The 25,588-nt window shown below is 37.4% G+C and overlaps 1 protein-coding gene across 8 annotated transcripts in view; it reads left to right on the forward strand.

The window, feature by feature from the left end:
• The window catches only part of PTPRM (protein tyrosine phosphatase receptor type M), a 771,793-nt gene that overhangs the window by 464,289 nt on the left and 281,916 nt on the right, over window positions 1-25,588 (forward strand). For all 8 annotated transcript variants that reach the window (XM_070629469.1, XM_070629471.1, XM_070629470.1 and 5 more), the window contains exons 8-9: window positions 11,136-11,444; window positions 16,276-16,385. In XM_070629469.1, coding sequence (XP_070485570.1) covers window positions 11,136-11,444; window positions 16,276-16,385 — 419 coding nt within the window. The remainder of the gene's footprint in view (window positions 1-11,135; window positions 11,445-16,275; window positions 16,386-25,588) is intronic.

Raw genomic sequence — 25,588 nt, forward strand, 5'->3', positions numbered from 1 at the left:
ATAGAGTTTTCCCAGCACCATTTTTTCCCCAGGAGTCAGAATTATAATGCCACTTGTGTCATATCTTAGCTTTCCTTTCTGCTCCATGTCTGTTCTTCCAGCAGTGCCACACTGTTTAGTTACTGTAGCTTTGAAATAACTTGCTGTCTGATAGGACAAGTTTCTCTATTCCATTCTCCAGGAGTGTTATGACTGGAGGCCTGTGTTCTTTATTTATTATAGAATCAACATCAAATTTCTCAAAACTCTAATTAGATTTTGATTGAAATGGCACTGATTCCATAGATTACCTTGGGGAGAACTGATACCTTCATAGTATTGAGTCTTTCTATTCATGAACATGTTATAGCTCTCCAGTTATTTTGATCCTCACTAATTCCTTACAATAAATTTGGGATTTTTATTTATTATGGTTCTCTTGTAAGATTTATTCCTGCGTACCTTATATATTTTGGTTCTATTGTAAATGGTATCTTTTTATATTAGTGTTTCAGTTTGTTGTTGATATGTAGAAATACAGAGTTCTAAGTATTAATCTCATATTCAGCCACCTTGCTAAACCTTTGCTGTTTCTTACACTTTGTAGTTCCTGCATGTGTGCTAAGACATTCACAGTGTCTGTATAATGAGAGTTCTGTTTCTTCCTTTTCAATTCTGATACCTTTTATTTCCTACCATATTGGCTAGAACTTCAAGGAAAATGTTCGATAGGGGCAGTGATGGTTTGTATTCTTGCATAGTTCCTGAATGTGTTGCCATTAAGAACAGTGTTTGCTGATCAGGTTGTGAAACTTCATCCTGTTCTTAATTTGCCAGAAGTTTTTCTTATACTGAATGGCAATTTTAACAAATGTTCTTTCTCTGTCTGTTGAAGTAGTCATATGTTTTTCTTTTTTAATTTTAAATGTGATGAATTACATTTATAGATTTTTAATGTTAAACCCTCCTACTTAATCTAACGTGGTCATGCATTGTTATCAGTTTCATAAATATAGGCTGGATTTGAATATTTTGTTTAGAATTTTTTAATTAATGCTCTTGAATAAAAAATATTGCTCACACACATTATCCTTGCTTGGTTTTGGTATTAAGACATCAATTGCTTCATATATTTTAGGGCTATCTTATTTGGTACGTAAGAATTTACAATTGTTATATCTTCTTGATAAATTGAAACTTTTATCATTATGTATCAAATGTATTTTATCATTATTATCTGTGACCCTTAATTCAACTACTCTGTGTTTCTTTTGATTAATATTTGCCAATTATTTTTTCTATTTTTTTTTAAAGTGAGGAAGATTTGCCCTGAGCTAACATCTGTGCCAGTCTTCCTCTATTTTGTATGTGGGTCACTGCTACAGCATGACCACTGACAAGTTGTGTGGGTCTGCACCCGGGAACTGAACCTGGGCCACCAAAGTGGAGCATGCCAAACTTAACCACTAGGCCATGGGGCTGGCCCCAGTTATCTTTTTTATATTGTTTTACTTTCAACTTGATGTGTACATATGGCTTAGATTTATGCCTTACAAACAGGATATTAATTTTACATTGAGTCTAATACTCTGGATCTTTTAATTGACAAGATTCCATTTATATTTATTGTGATTAATATATTTGGACTTGTTTCTTCCAAAACAAATCCAACTATGCTAGTATTAGACTTGGCTTTTTTCTTTAGTAATAGTATTAGACTATTTTTTTCCTGTGAGTGTATTAGGTTTTTAAAAATTATTCTTCTTCTTTAGTATTGCAAAAATTATCACTCTAGTGCCATTTTTATAGTGGTTACTCCAGAAAACTTGCCACGCATACTTAACAAAGTCTATACATTGCATTTTAACAAAGTGTGTACTTGACACAGTCTGTAATGTTAAACTCCTCTCTCCTGACGCTGTAGGATGGTACACCGTCCCCACTCAGAGCTTCCCCTCCCTGCTTATATTGATCTTGCTGGTAGTTTAATTCTACATCGTTTTTTAAACTCTCTCAAATAGACATTTTCAAATATAAATTTAGCTATTTCTTTGCTCATCATTTCTCCTAGCATCTCACATCCTCCTTCAAATATCTTTTTTTCTTCCTGAAGTTTATTCTTTCTTTTAGGTTATTGGCAGTAAACTCAAGTCAGTTTTGATTCTTTGAAATCATCTTTATATCACCTTTATTTGTTGAGGGATAATTTTGTTAGCTATGCAGTTCCAAGTTGACACATTTTCTCCTAGCACTTAGGATACATTTTCCCCTCTTTTCTGCCTTCTGTGGTTGTTGTTGAGAAATATTCTGTCAATCAAATTACCATCACTTTGTAAGTGATACATCTTTCCTCTCTACATGCTTTTAAGATCTTCTCTTTGATTTTGATGCCTGTAATTAATTACACTATGTCTAAGTGTGGACTTAATTTCATTTATTCTTTTTTTAATGTATGTTATACTTTCCTTATCTTTTAGTTGGTGGCTTTTGTCAATTCTGGAAATTTCTCAGACGTTATGTCTTCAGGTAGTACCTCCCCTCTATCCTCTCTGTTCTCCTCCTAGAATTGAATTAAAAATAAGTTAGACCCTCTGTGGGCTGGCCCCGTGGCTGAGTGGTTAAGTTCGCGCACTCTGCTTCAGCGGCCCAGGGTTTTGCCGGTTCGAATCCTGGGTGCAGACATGGCACCACTCATCAGGCCATGCTGAGGCAGCATCCCACATGCCACAACTAGAAGGACCCACAACTAAAAATACACAACTATTTACCGGGGGGCTTTGGGGAGAAAAAGGAAAAATAAAATTAAAAAAAATAATAAGTTAGATCCTCAAATTCTGTCCTCCATCTCTCTTATTTTCTACTGCTTTCCTCTTTCTAGTACTCTATGCTACATTCTAAGATAATTGCTTCTGATCTATCTTCTAGTTCATCAGTCCTCTCCTAAGCTGTGTTCAATCTTGCTGTCTTATCCATCCATTTAGTTTTTGTTATATTTCAGTTTTTTTATTTCTAAAAGTTATATTTGGTTGTTTTTAAATTGGCTTGATCATTTTTCAGAGTGACATGCTCATTTTTGTGATTACAGTTTTCAATTTGAAAGTGTGAGTCAAGTTTGATATTCTACCTGTGATAAATTTGGGGATCTAAATCTGTTGTTTCATATTTCTACTGACTTTCACTCATGGTAGCTTGTTTCCTAGGTTTTTGGTGATCTCTGGTAATAAGCTTATATTTGGTTGGTCTTTATCTTTGAAAACAAAGGACCTAATTAGGGATGATTTCATTCGAAATAGATTTTTGTTCATGTCTGCTGGGATTCAAGAGATAGTACTGACTATGGATGCTTTAGACATTTCCAAGTATCTGTCTTAACCTAGGAGCATCAGGTTCAGCTTCTCTATGGTGCCCCTGACCAACGGTTGGTTTTTAGATTGCAGAGCTGATATATGTTGCTCTTTAGATTGCAGAGTTATCATGTCAGCTTACACTTTTTTTTAGACAAGGGACACAGTGTGAGGTGCCAATGGAGACATATCACGTCATATGCAGTAAAAAATTATCTTATGCTGGATCTGATTGTTTTGAAGTGGGAGGGTTTTGTAGTTTTCTATGTAGATTATGTGCCATTTTGTTGTAATCAGAAATCTTAATGATTATTTTAGGAATTTATTATCTGACAATTTATTAATTTATCTAATCCTCTATTTAATGAGTTTGAATGTTTTATTTTATTTTGCTCTGATACAAATACATATAATGATATGATGAGTGGTTATTGGGAGAGATTCCTAACATAAATACTTGTCAAACAGTGTTTCTATAGTCAAAGAAAGAAATGGTGCTGTACAAAATAAATTTTTATTTCAAATATTATGTCAAATATGCAGTTCATAAAATGGTCCCACATTAGACTTTGCTTATTTACGTTTACTGGAGCCGGTACCAATAATTCAAAATTTATCATCAAGAAGCGGCATTAGCTGTTTAGCCTTGAAATAGAATCTGTTTGGGGGAAAAGAACATCTGAATATTGTTTTCCTTTTGGAGAGCAATTTGACCTTATCTAGTACACTTAAATATGTGCAAGCTCTACAAGCCAGCAGTCCTACTTTTTGTGTTCACCCAAAGGAAACTGGGGCCAAGGGGGCATATAGAGAGGGATGCTCATCGTACAGCACTGTGATAGAGAAGGAGTAGACTCACCCTATCTGTTCCCCAATAAGGAAGGGAAAAGTAAACAATGGTTTATTTATTTAACGGAATTCTGTACACCAGTTAAAATGATCTACGTGATCTATCTGTAGATCTAAACTCGATTACATGTTTCAACTTGGCTAATGTTGAATGAAACCTCAAGTTGCAAAGAATGGTAACATTTATGTAAAATTTTAAGCATCCCAGATATATTTAATAAAAGTACAAAAACATGTCTGGGAATGATACATAATAATCTTGAGACGCCTGCAGAAATGTGAAAAGGATTTATATCAGTAATATTTTATTGCTTTAGTAAAAAGCAATCTGAAGCAAAACACAAATGTTAACATTTGGTATTAGTCAGTACACAGGTGATTGTTTTATTTTGTACTTTTCAATGTGTTTTAAAGGTTTTATTACTTACAATTTTTTCTTAAAAAATTACTTAAAATTAAACCTTAAATTAATCCCAAGAAAAAATAATACTTTATATTTAACAGAATAACATCTTTCAACCATTGTGGGACTCCTAGCCTTATTTTGTACAGTTCATCAATTCAGGCAGAATAAAGTATGACAAATGCTATTGCCATTCAGTACCTTATCAAAGCTGGTATTTCTTTGTTTTGGAAGGTGTCAATAGTAATTTGTTTACTGCCTGTTTTTTCCAACCTCCATTCAACAAACTCTTAAGAGTTTTACATTTAAAAATTCTTTAAAAAATTATCCTAAAAGCGTTGGTGACATTATCCTGGAACCAGACACCATGGGTGACTGACGAAAGGCCTAGGATATATTCTTTTACTTGGTTTTTTAAATGTACGAACCAGACCAGGAACTAAGCAAAGCATTTGTGCATGCTGCTCTTTCAGGGCCACCTAACGCCACTAGAGAATGCTCCCTCCAGACTCTCAGTGGTTGCTCCTGGTTAGAGTGCGTGTGCAGCCTTCCCTCTTGCCTGAAAGGATCTGCATTCCCAGTTAGTTGTGTCCTAGTTTTGTCATGTAAGACAATCCTTTCCTTTTCCCATAAACCATGAGTAGGAATTCCAGCTTTCTACTGTGATCAAAATTAAACTGATCAATATCATCGATATGTGGATAGTCCATTTCCCAGCAACATGGAGTCATAGGTTACTTACCTTTATGATTTAGGCTAAGTTCAAACCAGCACTTGGAAAACACATTGTGGAGAACATGTGCATCCTAAACTAAGAAATGAAGTAGAATGTTTGATTCTATGTAAGGCTTGGCATCGCTACCCTTTCATTCATTTATTCAGTAAGACTGTTTATCATCTCTTAAATTAGTACTATCTTTGAAATTCAGTCTATTATTTAAGAAGACACTATTCTTTAATATAGGATTATGTGATATATTTAAAAAGAACGGATGATTTTTCAAGTGCATTTCTTGATTCTAATCATGATAAAATGTAAAAATTATTAATGTGAAGTGTATTTTGGTAAAAGAGACTATTCAAATTCATATAATTTTTATGACGTTTTAATTTATTCAATTATATCACAGGTTTATAGATACTTATAGATAGCATAAATTGAAGATTGATATATTTCAAATTTTCAACTTTACCACAAAGGGCACTTTATAAATTCTAGAAAACATTGACTAATTCAAAAACTATAGCTATGTTACTTGAAAATAGTGCCGTGCCTTGAATCCTTGCTGCTTAGGAATATTGAATGACTGGGTAGGTCAATGTAATATTAGTTAATCAGGTCTTTGCTCTGATTTAACTGAATAAAGTAAGTAAAGCTATTGCTTTATTATTTTGTCACTTTCCTTTGTGTGCCTGGTGAGGCAGAAATAGAGTAGCTGAAGGTGCCAAAGAGGGCCCACCGTGCAATTTTGGTTATTACTCCTTTTATGGTAATAGACCTCTGGATAGTTCATGAAGAGAGAGAAAAGAGAAACCTGTTAGCAGGAGCATTGGTTTGTAATCTGCGTTTTTGATTATCAATGACAGGATCCTAAAATTACACCCAAATATCTCTCCCAAGTTCTGAAATTGAGTTTCTGAAAAAGCACTGGAGTAGTAATAGAAGGTAAAGTGCAGAGTTCCAGAGAAATGAGCTGTGAATTGAACCTGCAGTGGAAATTGATCCTAACGGTCAGTTTCTACCCTCATTCGTAGAAAAACAGGACTGAATGTAGAAGGAGCCAGGATCACTGATTAAATAGGATGCTAAAGTGCTGGAGGCTAGAACTAGGCTTGCTGGTCCCTCAGGTCAAGATTGCAACTATCAGACTTCTCTGCTTGAAACCCGGCTCAAACTGGCAGAAAGAGAACAAAATGAAAAATGCTGCTCATGCCAGCAGAGAAATCGGTAAGAACTCCCTGACTAAGCTTGGGCTGCGACAGCCATTGCACTACTTAAAGAGGCCATTCTAGTCTCTTATCATGAGTCAGTGTGCCCAGATTGGACCAAGTGGCCTCATGATTCATGCCAGCTGGGCTTCATGATACCCCTTCCAGTGTGGCCAGGGGTGCGAGAGTCAAGAGAAATGACCTTGGAATCAACTTGCATCTTTAGGATTGTGAGGAAAGAGAAGCAAATATCCTACAACTAGTTGTCCTGTGAATATAATTTATTACCCTGTTATCTAACCCTGAGAGATTATTTTCAGCACATAGAAAGTGAGTAATAGTATGCCAAGTTTTTTTGGCAGTGTTTGTATTCTGCTCCCAGCAATGGAGTATGAGTTGTAATTAGCCTACTGAAATTACACACTTCTGATTATGAAGTTGCTATTTCTTTCCTACAGTGTGAGACATTCCTACAGTGATGCCCTTCAAAGTCCTCAGTGATCGTCACTGTAGTCACTGGAGTAAAGGTCTCTGTGGAGTGCCTCACTCACAGCGAGCAGCACACTGACAGAAACGGTTCAGGTATAAACACTGAAGATAAAGGTGCTATGAAACATTAATTTAAGATGTAACCATTATAAGCCATTGCTAGATCAGAACTCAGTTTTGCATAATGGCAGAAGGAAAGAAAAAAGCAATGAAATATGGCAGTTTGCTTAGGATGAGTTGAAAAGATTGTTGGATTTCCTTTATCATTGGACTTAGCCTATCAATGCTATTGTCAAAGGAGGATGTTATCACAGGCACTTGGTAGCACACGATACTCAATTTATGTTACTGGATGTATCTGTGTTTTACTAGCCATTTTCCCAACTTACTCACTCTTGCCTTTGGGCTCTGGCAAGAGAAAATGACAGCGTTTCATCTAAGGTGGACCGTGTCACCTGTGTATTGATTCAAGTTCTCTCTTCAGCTGTTGATGAATGGGAGAAGTATGTAGCAATCAGAGTCAAAGTAGCTTTCATCCCTACCCCCATTGATTTGATTGACCCTGCCATGTTGGTATCGACATATCAGGAGACACAACAGAACCGTACTATAGGCAAAGGCCCACAAAGGAAATACTCTGTTTGGAAGGCTTCTGTGAGATAGTTTTGTTTTTGTAAATTGGGAACTTGAAGATGCAAGCCAGTGAGCAAAGGCTCTTTTCCTCTAAGACTTAGACCTCATACAGCCTCTTTCTCTAGGCTGTTAATTACCATTCATGACAACAGAGTCTCTGGGGTCGTGGTCATAGAGATGGTTGGTTGTTTTGTGCTAGGCCTAGCTGTTTTACTTGGCATATTTAAGGAAAGTTTGAGATATAATTTTACCATTATGGGATTCTAAGAGGTAATAAGAAAGGGGAAGGGAACATGCATTTCAGGAAAATTTGACCAGTAGACAGCTAGAACCCTTGTTTTTTAATCCTGGAGCTTAATTCAAGTGTGTATTTTCTTGGCTAAGGAATACTGAGATGAAGCAGGCTTATTTATGCAGTGGAAAGTAGTTTTCTAGTGAAATTAAGTGAGAACTGCATTGCTTGTTTAAACTAATATCTGAAGCATTTAGTCATTTTATTAGTCAGTACAATTGATGAAAACCTTAGGAAAATGCTTTGGAACAGTCCTTGTGGAAACTTGTGATTAATAAAGAAAGGGGCGAAGAGATGCATGTTAATCTGTTTATGCATAAGGGATCTGGAGCTTATTAAACGTTTTTGTAAACACTCAACTAATGAAACATTAGGTAAAATTAGACCTTTCCTTTAAATTATAAAAAGTCACTAGACTGGGGGCCAGCCTGGTGGCACAGTGGTTAAGTTCACATGCTCCGCTTCAGTGGCTTGAGGTTCACTGGTTTGGATCCCGGGTGCAGACCTATGCACTGCTTATCAAGCCATGCTGTGGCAGGCATCCCACGTATAAAATAGAGGAAGATGAGCACAGATGTTAGCTCAGGGCCAGTCTTTCAACAACACGGATGGACCTTGAGGGAATTATGTTAAGTGAAATAAGCCAGATAGAGAAGGACAATATCTGTATGACTCCACTCATATGAGGAATTTAAACATGTGGACAAAGAGAACGGATTAGCAGCTACCCGGGGAAAGAGGGGTGGAGGGTGGGCACAAAGGGTGAAGGGGTGCACCTACAACATGACTGACAAACAATAATGTACAACTGAAATTTCACAAGATGGTAAACTATCATAAACTCAATAAAAATTAACTTTAAAAAAAGTCACTAGACTGGAAAAAACGCCCAGTGTTATTTCTAAATAGCTTATTTATGATATTTTCCCTAACACTAGTAATTTAAATATAAAAAATTAATAATAAGGAACATCCCATGAGAATGCCACTCAAGATTCCCTGGGGGAGTTTTCGTCTCACTTGTCCTTGGTTCCTAGAGTTATTACAGGATGGAGTAGCAATGATCACTGTTAACCTTGTTTTATGGTTTGAGCAGGTATCTGGCAGATTAATCCTATCTAGCATATATGAAACTCAAACATTGGGGCCAGCCCTGTGGCCAAGTGGTTACGTTCGCACACTGTGCTTCGGCAGCTCTGGGTTTGCCAGTTTGGATCCTGGGTGTGGACCTAGCGCCACTCCAGGCCATGCTGTAGCAGCGTCCCACATAGAAGAACTAGAGTGAACTACAACTAGGATGTACAACTATGTACTGCGGCTTTGGAGAGAAAAACAGGGAGATTGGCAACAGATGTTAGCCTAAGGCCAATCTTCCCCACCGCCACCTCCCAACCCCAAAAAAATAATTCAGCTGAAAGAAAACCCAAGAGTGAGTTTCTTAAAAAAAAAACAAAAACAAAAAAAACCCACAAAACATGATTTCACTTGAAACGTTTTCATTTGTTGGAGGTCACAGGGAAAGAGGATGATTCTAGGTTCTCTCTAGGTCTTCAATGATGAAGAAAACAAGCAATTTATGCATAAATGGAAATCAAGAAATGAACTTAAGTACTAATCCCAACAAATATCCAGCAGCCACACAGTAGAGGTCGGGCTGCCTGGGGAAGCTGAGCTGGGGACCGTGGCCTGGACCCGTCTTCTATGGAGTTAGGAGACAGGAGAAGGATTCTTCACCACTTTTGTCCCAAGATTAACTACATGGAATCTTGATTATAGTTCACGTTCTTTCGTCATGTCTTAAGTGGAGTTTTGGTATCTTTAACGTCCTCATTTCTTTCAATCCGATTTTCTTTATTTTGGTAGAGACTGCAGTAGAGTTGAAGCAGCATATGTTTAGTTGTCAGATAGGAATTCAAGTGCCCCAGTCAAACCTTGACCTTGGTCAAGTTGTTGAACCAAGCTTAGCCACAATTTTATCATCCATGTATTGGGGAGGATAGTACTTAATCCACAGGATTGTTTTGAGGAATAGAGACTATATATAAAGCAACTTGCATGTAGTAAGTGCACACTCAGTAAATGGTAGCTGTTATTTCTCAAGTTCTCATGCTTATTTCCCTTACCAATTGTAGATCTTTTTACATTCATATATGATGGCCACAATTCAGGAAAAGAAAAATCAAATATATGGATCAAATGTATTTATGGGTCTACCAAAGCAGAGCATTTCAGATCAGTTCTCCCCAAACCCATGAAAGGTGAAAGTTTTAGAAAAGTGTATGGCACATAGTAAGTGCTCAATAAATATTTTCTGTGTTTAGTTTTGTATTTTCATACTAAGTTTAAGCTTCCTCTGTGTATATTCTTTTTTTCAAATCATTCAAAATGCTTATATTCCCTGCATGTCATTTAGATTTCTAAGCTTGAAGCTCTGTACCTGGGGCTTAAGCTAAGGAATAATAACTAAGACATTGTCAGCGATAGGAAAGAACTACTTTCACCTTAATTGTTTGGAATTCTATACAAATCAGAACCCAAAAAGGCCTGGAGTTCTGCTCAGAAGTTTATGTTCTCTAATCATTATATTTCATGCTGAATTCACAAGCATTTATTCTTATGTTTTCCAATTGCATAATTGCAAGTTAATTTTAAAAGATAAAATATGTGTATAATTAACATTTAGATTGGTTTTGTGTATCAGAGACCCAGAGGCGAAGAGCTTTAAATAAAAGCATTGTATTTCTCCCTGATAAAAATTTTGCAAGTTCAGGGATGGTATGATAGCTCAGTGATTATCAGGAATTCTGTCTCCTTCTTCACCATTGCTTTGAATTCCAATGCACCTCATGGTCCATTATGGCTGCATGAGCTCCAAACATCATATCCTCAATCCAGCTAATAGGAAGGAAAAATGGACAAAGATGGTGAGCCACTTCCTTTCAAGGATACCTCCCAGAAACTGTTCTTGACGTATCATCTTATGTGCCACTCACTGGAATGTAGGCACATGGCCACACCTTGCTGAAGACGCTGAACATTTTAGTCTTTATTTTCAGTGGCCTTATGCCCAGCTGTGATTTAGGGATTTTATTACTCTGGAAGAAGAGGAGAGCAGGTACTGGGGACAAGTAGGACTATCTTTGACATGTGGGCATCACCAGAACTTTTATAATTCTTTCTCTTATGTCGTCTTTTTTCTTCTTTTCTTTTCTAATAGATCCCATGCGTGGCCCAAGAAAACTGGAAGTAGTAGAAGTTAAATCTCGTCAAATCACTATCCGCTGGGAGCCATTTGGCTACAACGTAACTCGTTGCCATAGTTATAATCTTACAGTTCACTACTGTTACCAAGTTGGAGGACAGGAACAAGTGCGGGAAGAAGTAAGCTGGGATACAGATAATTCCCACCCCCAGCATACAATCACCAACCTCTCACCATATACCAACGTTAGTGTGAAACTCGTCCTCATGAATCCTGAGGGACGGAGGGAAAGTCAAGAACTCATAGTACAGACAGATGAAGATCGTGAGTACTTTCAAGTAATATGCTTGTGTGAAATAGATATTCTTTTAAAAAAGCAGCTTTTCTTTCTTTTAAATTGAGATCTTTGTAATGAAACTGGAAGAAAGAACTACTTACTGTGTTGAACAGCACAAATGTGTGTCTGTGCTTCTGAGTACTTAAGCATTGACTGAAAAAGGTAAAGGGCATGAAGATGTAGGATTTTAATTCTTTATGAGTCATATAATTACTTTTCTGTATGCTGTGTTTCTTGTTCAACTTTTATTATCGTGTTGGACTGAAGAGTTGTTGTTTGGGGTATCAGGTAATTTAAATGAAATGGTTACTTAAATGTATTTAAATGGCATTCTGAAACATTTTTCATAGTTCAGATAAAAATTCAGTACAGAACAGAGGCTGCCCTTGCTTTTAGCACCACCTCATTAGGGTGCTGGTCATGAAAAACATACTTTCCCACAGGAACAATGTTGTAATCGGATATTACGTCAATAAACAAGGGTTTAACAAATAAACCATGCACATTTCCAGCAACTCATCAACAAAAGCAAATACACAATTGCAATAAACCTCTAAAATAATTTAAAATAGTAAAATTACACCTTGAATCCCAGAGCATGGATCTAAATGTGCTTTTCCTCTGATTATAAAGGGGACTGTCATGTACAACAATGTGTTCCTACAGCACATAAAATACAGTGATAATGTTTCATACATTTGCCGTGAAATTCATTTGCTAGGGGTCAGAATAAGTGGCAAAGACCTTGGAAACCATTAAATGAATACTCTTACTTTTCCTGGGAAGATAGATGTTTAACTTTCTGTTTCTTCATGCAGCTGATTATGCCCTTTGATCGTTGATTATAACATGAATTAAATGTTTATAATAACACTTTATTGTTCCACTTAAAGAGCTGCCAAAGTATTTTGGAATGTTTATTACCTGTGCAACACCATGCATATTGCTGTAGAAGAAGAACATCGAAACAGCCAGAGTAAAGGAGGAGCTCACCCCACATCCTTCTCTTTTCTTTTTTGTAGCCCCTCAAGTCCTGCCTGTGTTGGCTGCTCTCAAATAGCTGTCCTATTACAATTACTTTTGTAAGCAGTATTAGTTTGATACAAGTCACTCAGTCAAGGCTGAGATAGGAAGCCCTATTTCTGTTTCTTCCAACTCTTTTTCATCTCCCAGGAAAGAGGAAAGAAGGTGTCGGTATTGTCAATAGGTCCATCTCTGGACCCTTCCTCCCCTACATTTCTGTATTTAATTTGGTCGTAGCTCCTGTTGTTTCTACTTCCAAAATGGGAGATTGTTCTTGTCTCTCAACTTCCATGACCTATGTTCAGATCCTCATTATTTAATGCTGAAATCTCTGTAATGGTTTCAACTCTTCTTTGTGTTCCAGCTTTTTCCATTCCAATGGCCCCCTATGCAGTCATTAAACTAATCTTTAAAAATACGTTTGCATCATGTCACTCTCTCCACAAGAGCTTTAAATGATTCTCTTTTTCCAAGTCTTGATTTTCAAGGGCTTCTTTATTCTTGGCTCATACTCTAGAACTAACAACTTTTCCTCCACTGCAGTCATTCTGCAAAGATCTCACCTCAAATTCGCTCCTGTATGCAACACTCCTTGCATCCTGGGCTCTTCCTCATTGTCTGTTCTCCTCTCCCATGTGCCTTCCCACCTGGCTGCATTTCAATTTCATCTCCTCCGCTACGTGCTGAAGTTCTCCTCAAGCTTCAGATTCTTCATAAAACTGTTTCCAACTCTTCCAGCCATGTTACTCTCATCCTTCTGAAATTATTTGCACTTACTGATCCTTAATTCTCTAAGCCTCAATTTCGTCTTCTGAGAAATAAGAATAATAACAATTCTCAGGTGTATTAGGGTTAGAAGAAATTTACATGGAGAGCTGTTTGTAGCTGCCAGAGGCGGGCCTTTAACAAATGATTATTATTGTTATTGTTGTAACGATTCAAAGCAACTCATGGTGACCCTTTCTTGTTCTCTCTTTCGTTATATATAAATTTTTTTCTCTTAACCATAAACTACTTGAGAGAAGAAGCCATCTGTTTTTCTTCTATAGCAACATGCATGATATTGAGTAGGTAATAAACACAAAAATATTTTATTAGTCTTTAAATAAAACAGTAAATTTGTCGGTAATCATTTAATTCGTGTTCTAATCAACAGTAATGTTTTCATCAATGAGAGAGGGAGATAAATGCAGGCATTTCTAGAGGTGAGTGGATAGATATGTCTTGCTGAGCATGAACCCACTCTAAACCTTTGGGTTTCAGACAGGGATCTGACATGAGCTAGGAATTCTCTCAAGTTCTGTCAAAACATGAGATCAGAATAACTTCTATTTTTGTTTGTTTAAATTAACTTGCTAGTCCCTGAGGTGCATGCATTATTTCCAAATAAAAATCTATTGTTTCATAGCACACTGCCATGTAGTTAATTAGAAAAACTTTTATTTAAAATTGTGTTTCCTGGGGTCGACTCACTGGTGTAGTGGTTAAGTTCATGCACTCCCTTTTGGTGGCCCAGGGTTCACAGGTTCAGATCCCCATCTCGGATCCCCTGCGTGGACCTAGCTAGGACCATTCGCCAAGCCACACTGTGGCAGCTTCCCACGTAAAATACAGGAGGATTGGCACGGATGTTGGCTCAGCAACAGTCTTCCTCAAGCAAAAAGAGGAAGATTGGCAACAGATGTTAGCTCAGGGCCAATATTCCTCACACACACGCACACACACACACACTATATTTCCTAACAACAACAACAAAAATTACTTCAAAAAAGAGAAAAGAAAAACAGAAGTACAGTAATTGTCAAACAATACCAAGTTTGAGGAGAAAAATAATTGTGGAGTCACTTTATTTATCTACCATTCACAAAGGCTATAATTCATTGAACATTGTGAGTTTTGTTGTAGTATAATATTTTTATTGAATTGTTTATTTCATGAGAAAGTATGTGGGAAAAATTATCTTTTTATTACTGTTTAGAGTGTCACAAGACAGAATAGGGCTCAATTCTACAAACTTAGAAATTAAGGCTATATATCCCACATCCTGAATTCCTAGGACTTCCATGAATAGATGCTGGGCCTAAGTTCCTACAAGGTACTGTCTTCCCTAATTTAATTAGCTTGCCTGGTGTTTTGTTTCAATTCACTTTATCTCTTCCTGACATAAGGCAATTTTTTCAATGTTTCTATTTTTTAATTTTTATTTTTAAGTTTATTTATATTTATTCTTTATTGAAATACAGTTGACATACAATATGATGTTAGTTTCAAGTGTACAACATAGTGATTTGCTATTTCAATATACATTACAAAATGATCACCATGTTAACTCTACTCACCATCTGTCACCATACAAAGTTATTACAGTATTGTTGACTACATTCCCTGGGCTGTACATTCCACCCCATGACTTACTGATTTTATAACTGGAAGTTTGTACCTCTTAATCCCCTTCACTCATTTTACCCTGTTCCCCTCTGGCAACTCCTAGTTTGTTCTGTGTATGTATGAGTCTGTTTCTGTTTTGTTTTCTTTGTTCATTTGTTTGTTTTCCATATTCCACATAGAAGTGAAATCATGTGGTATTTGTCTTTCTCTGTCTTATTTCACTTACCATAGTACCTCTAGGTCCATCCATGTTGTCCCAAATGGCAAGATTTCATTCCTTTTTATGGCTGAGTATTATTCCATTATATTTATATACTCCACATCTTTTTTACTCTTTCATCCATTGATGGACACTTGGGTTGCTTCCATATCTTGGCTATTGTGAATAATGTTGCAGTGAACATAAGGGTACCTCTGTCTTTCACATTAGTGTATTTGTTTTCTTCAAGTAAATACCCAGAAGTGGAATTGCTGGATTGAATGGCAGTTCTATTTTTAATTTTTTGAGGAACCTCCATTCTGTTTTTCATAGTGACTGCACCAATTATATTCCCACCAACAGTGCACAAGTGTTCCCTTTTCTCTACATCCTTGCCAACACTTGTTATTTGTTGTTGTTTTTGATGATAGCCCTTCTAACAAGTGTGAGGTGGTATCTCATTGTGGTTTTGATTTGCATTTCCCTGATGATTAGTGATGGTGAGCATCTTTTCATGTTGGTCTTCAATATGTCTTCTTTGGAAAAATGTCTATTCAGGTCCTATACAAAAGTATAAAAAAGTGTTGTTCCTTCTGTGCTAAAAGTAAGGGCCCTATCAGCAACTCAGTATAGAAAGAATGAAATAAGTAACAGATCAGTAAGTGCAAATCAATACAATGTGTGAAAAGAGTATAAAGTGCAGGGCTGCTTGGGCACATAGTAAAGTAGAATGATCTGGACTTGTCACCCGATTGGGGTGTTGACAGATTGAGAGTTGGAGACACCTCAGGATCCCGAGCCTGGATAACTAGGCTCAGTCACCGTTGACTGAGATAGGTAGTAGTGTAGAAAGAAATAAACTTTAGGGCCAAGTAAAGAAGTTTGGTTTCAGTATTGAAGGCCGCCATGATCTAATCCCAGTTTACATTTCTTACTGCATCTCCCATTACTGAGAGATTACTGATTACTGAGCTTTGTCCAGTTGATTCAAACTTTAAAGAAAAAAGTGATAGAATTATTTTCTTTATAAGGATGGTGTAACCAAAATGGTTTTAAATTTTGGATCTTCAAAAGAAAATTGAGTGTATCTATGTGCTATTAAAATCTTGTGCCTCAATAGAGAGCTAAAAACCTATCAAGTCTAGAAAAATCTAGTTTAGGGGGAGTTTGTTACTCAAACATTTATCAATTTTTTTTTCCCCTTCTAGTGCCAGGTGCTGTTCCTACTGAATCCATCCAAGGAAGTACCTTTGAGGAGAAGATATTTCTTCAGTGGCGAGAACCCATTCAAACGTACGGTATCATCACTTTATATGAGGTAGTGTACACATTCGTTAGTAATTTAATTTTTTATTTTAATTTTTATGATATCTAGGCTCTCTAGTATTAAAAAATGCATAATGACATTCCTTTTAAGAAGTTGAATGTCTTTAATAGTTATAATGGTTACTGTATAAAATCAAAAAAATTAAAACTGAGTTTTTGACTTATGTATAATTTCAGAACGTATATTTATAATAATTTGAATATTTCCAGATTATATGTTATTATATGTAAAGATGCAACTTAATATTAAAAAATCACCTTTATTAAAAACAATAGCTATTTTGTAGAGTATATTGATTAGGAGACAATTGCAGAATCCAATTCTTGCTAGCTATAAAATATTTTACTACTGAATTATAAACACTGATTATCCAATTAGCAAAGTCAGCAGGTATTGCCACAGGAATAACAATACAATAATGTCTTTTGTTTTCTTAGTATTAGCAAAACACCCTTTAGACTTCTGTGACGTAGTTTTGTCTACTCAGGCATATCAAATGGTTGAATGATAGAAAGCAGAGAAGAACTTGATGAATTATTCAAGGAAAAATAACAGCAATAATGGGGTGGCAGTCATCATCACAGCTGTATGAGCATCATTTCACTATGGCTATTGTCATAGAAACAAGCAGGTGCATTTTTTTTAAGCTAGCATTTATTTGAATGCAAATTCAACAAAATTATATGTTGTTAGGTTTCTAAAAATCGCGGCAGTTGCTCCTGTGGAAGCTCTGCCTGAATACCTTTCAGAACTACAGACAAAAGCCTGAGCAGATCAGCTGTCAGGCGGTAATCACTGGTAACCCTCCTGACCCAGCTGGCCTCACATGTATGTTTCCTTATCCCTTTTGAAAATTGGTACTGAAATGCCAAAAAGTACTGTTTTTAATTGAAAGCCAAACAAAGTAAGGGAAAAGATAAAAGAAAAAAGTTGATTTTCATGTTAAGTTACTGATGCTGTTTATTGGCTGCTTCATTGTAAAAGAATCGAGTGTTAGGAAAATCCATGGCTCAGCTTTAGTAGAGCTAAGTTTTATAATTAAACAAGTTCGCAATTTTTTCTCAGCGATCAGAATCTTTTATAATCTTATAATAACTATAGTTAATATTTTGGCCCCAAGACCATTTGGCAGTCTCAGTTTTGGAAATTCTTACCTAAGAATAACAGAATATTTTACTAGAAAAGATACAGTCTTTGAAGCCAATGTTAAGTTCCAAGAAATAGGTCTATCTGTCCTAAAAATCACATGTTGATATCTAGACAGACAGAAAATAATAGCCAGATTCTTTCTGATCCTACTGAACATTTATCTTTGGGTAATAAGTAACTTTAATGTGAAAACAATAGGAATAATAATTTAAAAGAAGAACCCATTAATCTCTCTGACTTCAGCAGCCCGGATCTCCCAGTTGAACACTGATCTAAATGCCACGACAATGGGGATACGTCAGTGTGTCATAAATCAGGGTTTTAAAAATCAGATATAGGTAAGTAGAGCAGCATGGTTCATTTTTTTAGGTACTGAGGGAAAATGTCAAATGTGTGAATCATGCTTAAGTGGTTAAATATAAGTTTTCTGACTGCCATCTTTCTTTCTCTTCTCCCCATGTTTTCTAGAAGCAGGAGGGAGGGAGTCTCAGGTTCCTCTGGGTAGGCCTTACATGGGGTCTCAGGAGGGAGCTCTTCTTTAGCTAAGATGCACTACATGCTCTGATTTGCCCAGCTTGTGCCAGAGTCTACGACAGACATAGCTTCCTCCTGGAGCTGAGGGCTGATGTTGAACCAGACTCGGTCCCCTCTCTGCAGAACCCGTCTCCTGCAGCAGACGTCATGCTGAGGAAGTAGAACAGTTGCCCAAAAGGAAAGAGGGACCTTAGGAACAGTGTATTCTGTCATAGAAACACACTTGACTATAGGTAAAATTTAGGGGAGGTAAATTTTCATAATTGGAAAAAAGCTTACTAACAAGTGGTACAGGGGTTCTTTAGGGCAGGGAGCACACTGGATAGTTTCTGAAGGAGAGAAAAAAAAACAGATTGAATGCTGTAGATGTAAATGGGTATGCCATGGGTTCAGGTTATTCTCAAGTTCTCTCTTTACCTCTTATGAAAGGTATACCAAACCGTTAATGATTGGAAAATGCTGATGACATCATTTTTTGTCACGAGTTACGGTAATTTACAACATTAAAGCATTCTTCTGATCTTAGTCTTTGCCCTAATTTCCCCCTGACATCCATCTTCAGCCTTCTCCAACGAGCCTGTCCTTTCTGTATTCCCCACCTTTGTTCCAGCTCCAGCCTTCCTCCTACCTTTCCTCCCTATCTGCCATTTCATTTTATCAGAGTCATCTTCCTAAAACCTGGGACTTATAGTTACACGCTTCCTCAACAGCTATCAACATTTTTATGTTATCAAGTTATAAATCTAATGTTGTTCTCTGAAACAATATTTTAGGTATAGAAGTAGTCAAAATAAAATATCCTTGCTTGCCAATTTCACATTCCAGATGTAATTACTATTAACAATTAGATACATGTCCTTCCAAATTTTACAAGGTAGCAATTATAGGGAAAGTTCATTTATGAATATAGATGGATAAAATTTAATAAATGTTAGCAAATCCAGCATTTTATCACAAGAATAACATGCCATATAAGGTCCCCACCTCACATCATACAGAAATAAATACCAAATAGATTCATGATCTAAATGCAAAACTTAAACTCTAAGAAAAATAAGGAAGACATTTTTGTAATATGTCTTTGTAAGCTTGACATAAAGCCCAAGTCATTTTTTAAAAGATTGACAGATTTGGTTATAGAAGAATTTAAACTTCTGAATGATGAAAGATACCACAAAGAAAGTCTACATACAAACAGAGGACTTGGAGAAATGATTTTCAATATTATAGCAGTCATGGGCTTGTGGCTGTAATGTACAGAGACGATATGGATTAACAAGAAATAGATAAAACACTCCATTAGAAAAAAATGGACAAAGAATAAGAGCAGGCAACTTATAGGAAAAAAATCCAAATGACATGTAAGCATGTGAAAAGATACCTACCCTACCTTACTAATGATTAAGAAAGCAATAAAACAAGCGCTACAGAAACTACGTTCATAGGTATCAAGTGTTAAGCAGAAATGTGGGGAAATATGTGCACGCCTAGACTGTTAATGGGAAGATACATTTGCAACTTCTTTTGTAGGTAATTTGAGGGTATCTATCAAAATTTAGACATTGTGTATCACATCTGTTTCCAAAAGTTTATCAGTCACTAATACTCCCAAATACACAGTATTTCCACTGTACCACACTAAATTTACATGGCTCACAATTGCCTAGTGAGTGACGACAAAAGTATACAAAAGTGTTGTCCCTTCTTGCTAAAAGTAAGGGCCCTATCAGCAACTCAGTATAGAGAGAATGAAATAAGTAACAGATCAGTAAGTGCAAATCAATACAATGTGTGAAAAGAGTATAAAGTGCAGGGCTGCTTGGGCACATAGTAAAGTAGAATGATCTGAACTTGTCACCCAATTGGGGTGTTGACAGATTGAGAGTTGGAGACACCTCAGGATCCCGAGCCTGGATAACTAGGCTCAGTCACCGTTGACTGAGATAGGTAGTAGTGTAGAAAGAAATAAACTTTAGGGCCAAGTAAAGAAGTTTGGTTTCAGTATTGAAGGCCGCCATGATCTAATCCCAGTTTACATTTATTACTGCATCTCCCATTGTTTTTCTTCTGGAATTTAAGGAGCCATGAATATGGAATTTTCTTTTCTCCAAGAACCTTCTCAACTGTCATACCACCTGTTTTTGCTTATATCTTTCTTCTGTCCTGATGCCCTCCCCTCCATTCTCCTCCTATGAGACTTCTGTTTATCTTTCAGTGTTTCACTCAAATACTGTACTTTTCCCTGAAGCATCCTAGATTCTTTCCTTCCCTGAAATCAGACTTAATTATTTATTCCTTTGATTGCTTGGACCTCCATTAAAGGACTGTATTTAACACTGAATGGAATTACAATCAACTCACACTCCCTAGAAGATTTTGGTTCCTCTCCTGGTCAAAGATTGTGTCTTATTACATTTTGGTTCTCTATGAATCCCTCAGTTTAGAATTTGAAACTTTAAGTGGAGGAGGGGAAGATACTTTTGGAATATTTCAGGCACTTACATACAAATCAGAAATCATCCAACAAAACAGCAGTTGACTCCATCTCATCTAAATTTAACCCCTAGGTATGTTGTTTGCTTTTCAGTTTGCTTTTGACTTGAGTCATCCCATAACATTACCTAGATCCAACACTGGAACGTGAGTGTTCCCTATAGAGGCTTCATTAAAACTGCTTTGGTTAGAAGGGCAAAAATAACCAAAACAAAAAGTGGCAAATGTTGGAGAGGTTGTGGAGAAAAAGGAACCCTCATACACTGTTGGTGGGAATGCAAACTGGTGCAGCCACTATGGAAAACAGTATGGAGATTGCTCAAAAAATTAAAAATGGAACTACCATATGACCCAGCCATCCCACTATTGGGTATCTATCCAAAGAACTTGAAATCAGCAATTGCAAAAGTCCCATGCACCCCTATGTTCACCGCAGCATTATTCACAATAGCCAAGATGTGGAAGCAACCTAAGTGCCCATCAATTGATGATTGGATAAAGAAGATATGGTATATATACAATGGACTACTACTCAGCCATAAAAAAAGGATAAAATCGTCCCATTCACAATAACGGGGATGGACCTTGAGGGTATTGTGTTAAGTGAAATAAGCCAGATAGAGAAAGACGAACTCTGTATGACTCCACTCACAGGTGGAAGTTAAACATATAGACAAAGAGAACTGATTGGTGGTTACCAGGGGAAAGGGGGGGTGGGGGAGGGCACAAAGGGTGAAGTGGTGCACCTACAACAGGACTAACAATAATGTACAACTGAAATTTCACAAGGTTGTAAACTATCATAATCTTAATAAAAAGTTAAAAAAAAAACTGCTTTGGCCCTTAGCCAGTGATGCAATGCAAGTGTGAAAGCAGTCCCAAACTTTCCTTCTGGGTGTTTCCTGCTGCTTTTCTGCAGCCTGATACTTAATAGGCACTTAATTAACACTCGTTGAATGAACAGTGAAGAAATAAATGCCCAAAGGACATGCTGCATTTGGCTTTGAGCATGGAGGTATATCCTGGCGCCCTTGAGAACTGCTGCTCAGGGCAGCAGATGCTTATTGAGCATCATCTCTGCAATGGGCAGTGGAGTTCTTGAGCCAGATTGCCCCTGTTCCTGAGGATCTTTTCTTTATCCCTAGAATTCAGTCTCCCAGAGCTTTATATGTTTGAGGGGAATCCATAAACTTTCAGATGATTTGTGTCCACAAATATACAACATATTTGTTTGTTAGGGATTTGTTACAGGTGAGGGAGAGTATTCATAGTTTTTAGGAGTGCATGAATTCGTGTATATGTGAGTTTTTATGGGTAGAAAAGAGAAGCTCTATAATTTTTATCAAATTATCAAAGGGCTGTGACTGAAAGACAATTAAGAACCCTGGGCCTGGCTTATCTTGCAGCTCCATGGCTATAGGCAAATACAAACCCAGCAGCCCCAGCAGAACAGCAAGTCCTTTGATAAAGCATTTGCTTTTTGCTTTACATTCTGTGCCAGTCGAGCAGACATCCTGCTTGCTATAGTGTGAGCATTTGTGTGAGAGCTCTCACACCTGCTCTCCCCAGTAGTCTTTGTAGGAAGATATATACTAAGTGCCAAATATTTACTGATCACAGTGGGATCAGAAAGTAGAATAAGACATCAGTCACTCCTCAGAAAGAAGAGACAATTCTATGAAGAGTTCCAGTTCCTTTGGCATATGTAAATCACAATCTAAGACTATACAAGAGCTCCTAGAGCCTGTTGTGCAATATAATGCAACATCATTGCCAGGTGAATTGTATGGACACAGTTGCAACAGAGGACATTCAGCGGATGCAGTGACTGTTAGGTCAGGTGTCGGGGGCTTTATGGAGAAGTAACATGGGAACTCTGGCTGAGACATCAATGGATACCTTTTTGTTCCAATCTCACCAGAACTCTCAACAGCATCTTTGAAAGCATTTCTTTCTTAAAATACTTTCTTTTCTCTTTTGATTTCTATGACAGCTCTCTCTCTTTTGGCTTCCTTCCCACTTTTCTGGCTCTTCTGTTGGCTTCTTCTCCTCCACCTTATATTAAATATGCATGTTCCCCTAAAATCCCTTCCCCAGTGGCCTCATCCTTTCCTGAACCATAATATTTCAGTGCTGATCACCCTCAAGTCTCTATTTCCAGCCCAGAGCTCTCAGACCCCAGTTTTGTGTCATACACAGTATGTCCACTTGACTTCATAGGCATCTCAAACTTGATATGTCCACAATCCAACTGTTAACTTCTCTTCATTCATTCCATCCCAGTTCAGTAAGTGGAGCCATCTTTTACTCAAGCCCACAACATCTAACCTATCCTTGATTTTTCCATCTTTCCCCCACATCCAGTCCATCACTGAGTTCTGTCCATTTTGTCTCTAAAATATGGCAATTCTTTTCATTTATTGCCCTCCTCACTGCCCCAACTGTGGTCCCAGCCACTTATTCTCTCACCTGCACTATAGCTTTACCCCGTGGGCTCTGCAGTAGCTCCTAGTGGTCTCCCAAATACCTTTATTGCTCCCTTCCATCAAATCAGTCCCCCACCTGGCAGCCAAAATGATGTTTTTATAAGGGGAAGCAGATCATTTTGTTTTCACACTTTAAATGTTCGAAGTCCCCTCATTGTATGTGTCCATGCTTCGTATCTTGGAATACAGAAGCTGCGTGCTGTTGTCGCTGCCCCCTTCCGCAGCCCCCCGTGAACCACAGTCACCTCACTCGCTGGGCTGCAGCCATACAGGCCTCCCTTCTGTCCATTAACTGTGCCCAGAGCGCTCCTGCTTTACAGCCTTAGTTCAGGCTCTTCTTCCCAAACTCTTGGCATGGCTGGCTCCTTCACAAAGTTTAAGTCTTCTCAGATTCACTGACGTCTCCTCGGTGGGCCCTTCCCCAACCATTCTAAATGGCTGTGTATGTACCCTTCTCCCCAGACAATATTCTTTATCTTAGCACCCAGTTTGTTTCTTCCTTGGAATGCAGTGTTTAAAATTTATTAATCTACTCATCGTATGTCTCCCTAGCTCCCTCGTACCCCAGTCCAGATTCCTAGCTACCTGACGGCAAGGCCTTCATCTACTGCTGACCCCAGGGCTCACAGAATGTCAACATTTGATCAATATTTGAATGGAATGAATGAATCTGAGATCATAATGGAGAAAACAGAACAGAGATAACACTATCATGTTCCAGGCCAGTGAAAGTTTATGAGCAAAAGCAGTGTCAGAAAAGCCCAGTGCTTGTAGGGCAGTGAATCTTTATCCCCTGGTCAGGACAGAAGAACATCTAATGTCATCATATCACGTATTCAGAAATAAGTTTGGAGAGGAAGGTCTAGGCATAGCCTAAACACGAAGCTAGGGGTTTTGGACTTTGTCCTGTAAGCATTTGTATCCCATTGAACTTTTTAGTAAGGCAGTAAAACGAATAAGATTAACCTAGCCCTGGCGGGCAGTGCTAGTTCTTATTTTAATTATACTGTATCATAATTGCTGGATGCTTCTCTCCTTCCCCACCAAACTGTTACCTCCTCCAGGGCAGGCACCATGTCTGAATCACCTATGACATCCCAACTCACAGCAGGGTGGTTGGTACATAAGAAGCATGCAATGAATATGTTTTGAATGGGTGAATTAATTAATTAATAAACTTTGGGGGAGCAGTATGCTGTCATAGCTTAGATGTGCCTTCTCTGAACCACCCTTTTCTCTGGGGGCATCAGAATGGAGGTGAAACTAAGCAACTAAGCACATGGCAATGCCGTTGTTGCTGAAGTCCCTCCCACAGCAGCTGGGTGGTAGACATGGTCTTGTCTCTTGACTAGAGTAACCTCGTGAGGGAAGTCTGAGAGAGGGTTACCAACAGATGTGCTGCCTGACTCTGATAGTGTCATGCACTGCAGTGATTAATATATACAGCAAACGTTTTCTTGCCAAAGCTTAGTTGATTTAATCTAAATATTCTTTCAGAGAGGTCTCCTTAATTATAATCACATGGTATAAATATAAGAAGAAAGAATGTCAGTTATCACTTTGTATAATAACAGTGTTAGTCTTCATGCACATAAATTATAAGTAAGTTTACCTATTTAAAAGCAAGAAAAGTGCTCAGTTTTGCATTTAAAACTTTTGAATATGCCACATTTAAAAATTATGTCATTACAACCGACAGAAGTTAGTAATCACCACTAAAATGCATTTTCTTGAATAGTTGATGAACTACTTATAGTGAAATTCTTTAAAAAATCATTTGAAAGGACAAAATTTAAAGGCACCTATGCTATATTTATTTTCACACATTCCAGGCTCAATCCAATGTGCCTTGAATACCTGTTACGTGGCAGATATCATGAAACCTTCTAGAGTGGCACTGGCCGAAATGGCAACTCCTAGTCACGCGTGGAAGTTTAAATTTAAATTTTAGTTAATTGAAATAAAATAAAATAAAATTTTCAGCTCCTCAGTCTGACTAGCCACATTTCAAGTGCTCCATAGCCACTTGTGGCTAGCAGCTACTGTATTGAAAAGAGCAGAGTAGAACATCTCCATCATGACAGAAAATTCTATTGGACAGCATTGCTCTAAAGAAAAGAATTAAATATGACCCATCATAAGCACCACAGTCAAAGTATCAAGAGCTACTGACACATGTCTAGGATTTATTTTTAGAGCAGATATCTTTGCCCACGTTGATGAAAACCTTTAAAAGTGTCCTTATTCCCAGTAGACAATAATCCTCTTCAGCAGTAAACCAAACTATAGGCACTGAATGAGAGATGAGGCCTTACCCTTGTCAGGTCCTTATCTGTTTGAGCTAGTTGTATATTTTGTTATTTTGTTTTAAGCCAACTGTAATGTAGTTTTCAAAAATGACATTTTGAAAGCAAACAACTTCAAGGAATTAGCTTAAACCTGAGCTCATCCTTTATGTTCTAATCTACTGGCTTTCAGTTCCTCTGTCTATAAAAGTAATAACTCATAACAGTTTTGGCTGAGTTCCTGTGC

Source organism: Equus przewalskii, chromosome 7 (genome assembly GCF_037783145.1).
Source record: "Equus przewalskii isolate Varuska chromosome 7, EquPr2, whole genome shotgun sequence".
NCBI lineage: Eukaryota > Metazoa > Chordata > Mammalia > Perissodactyla > Equidae > Equus > Equus przewalskii.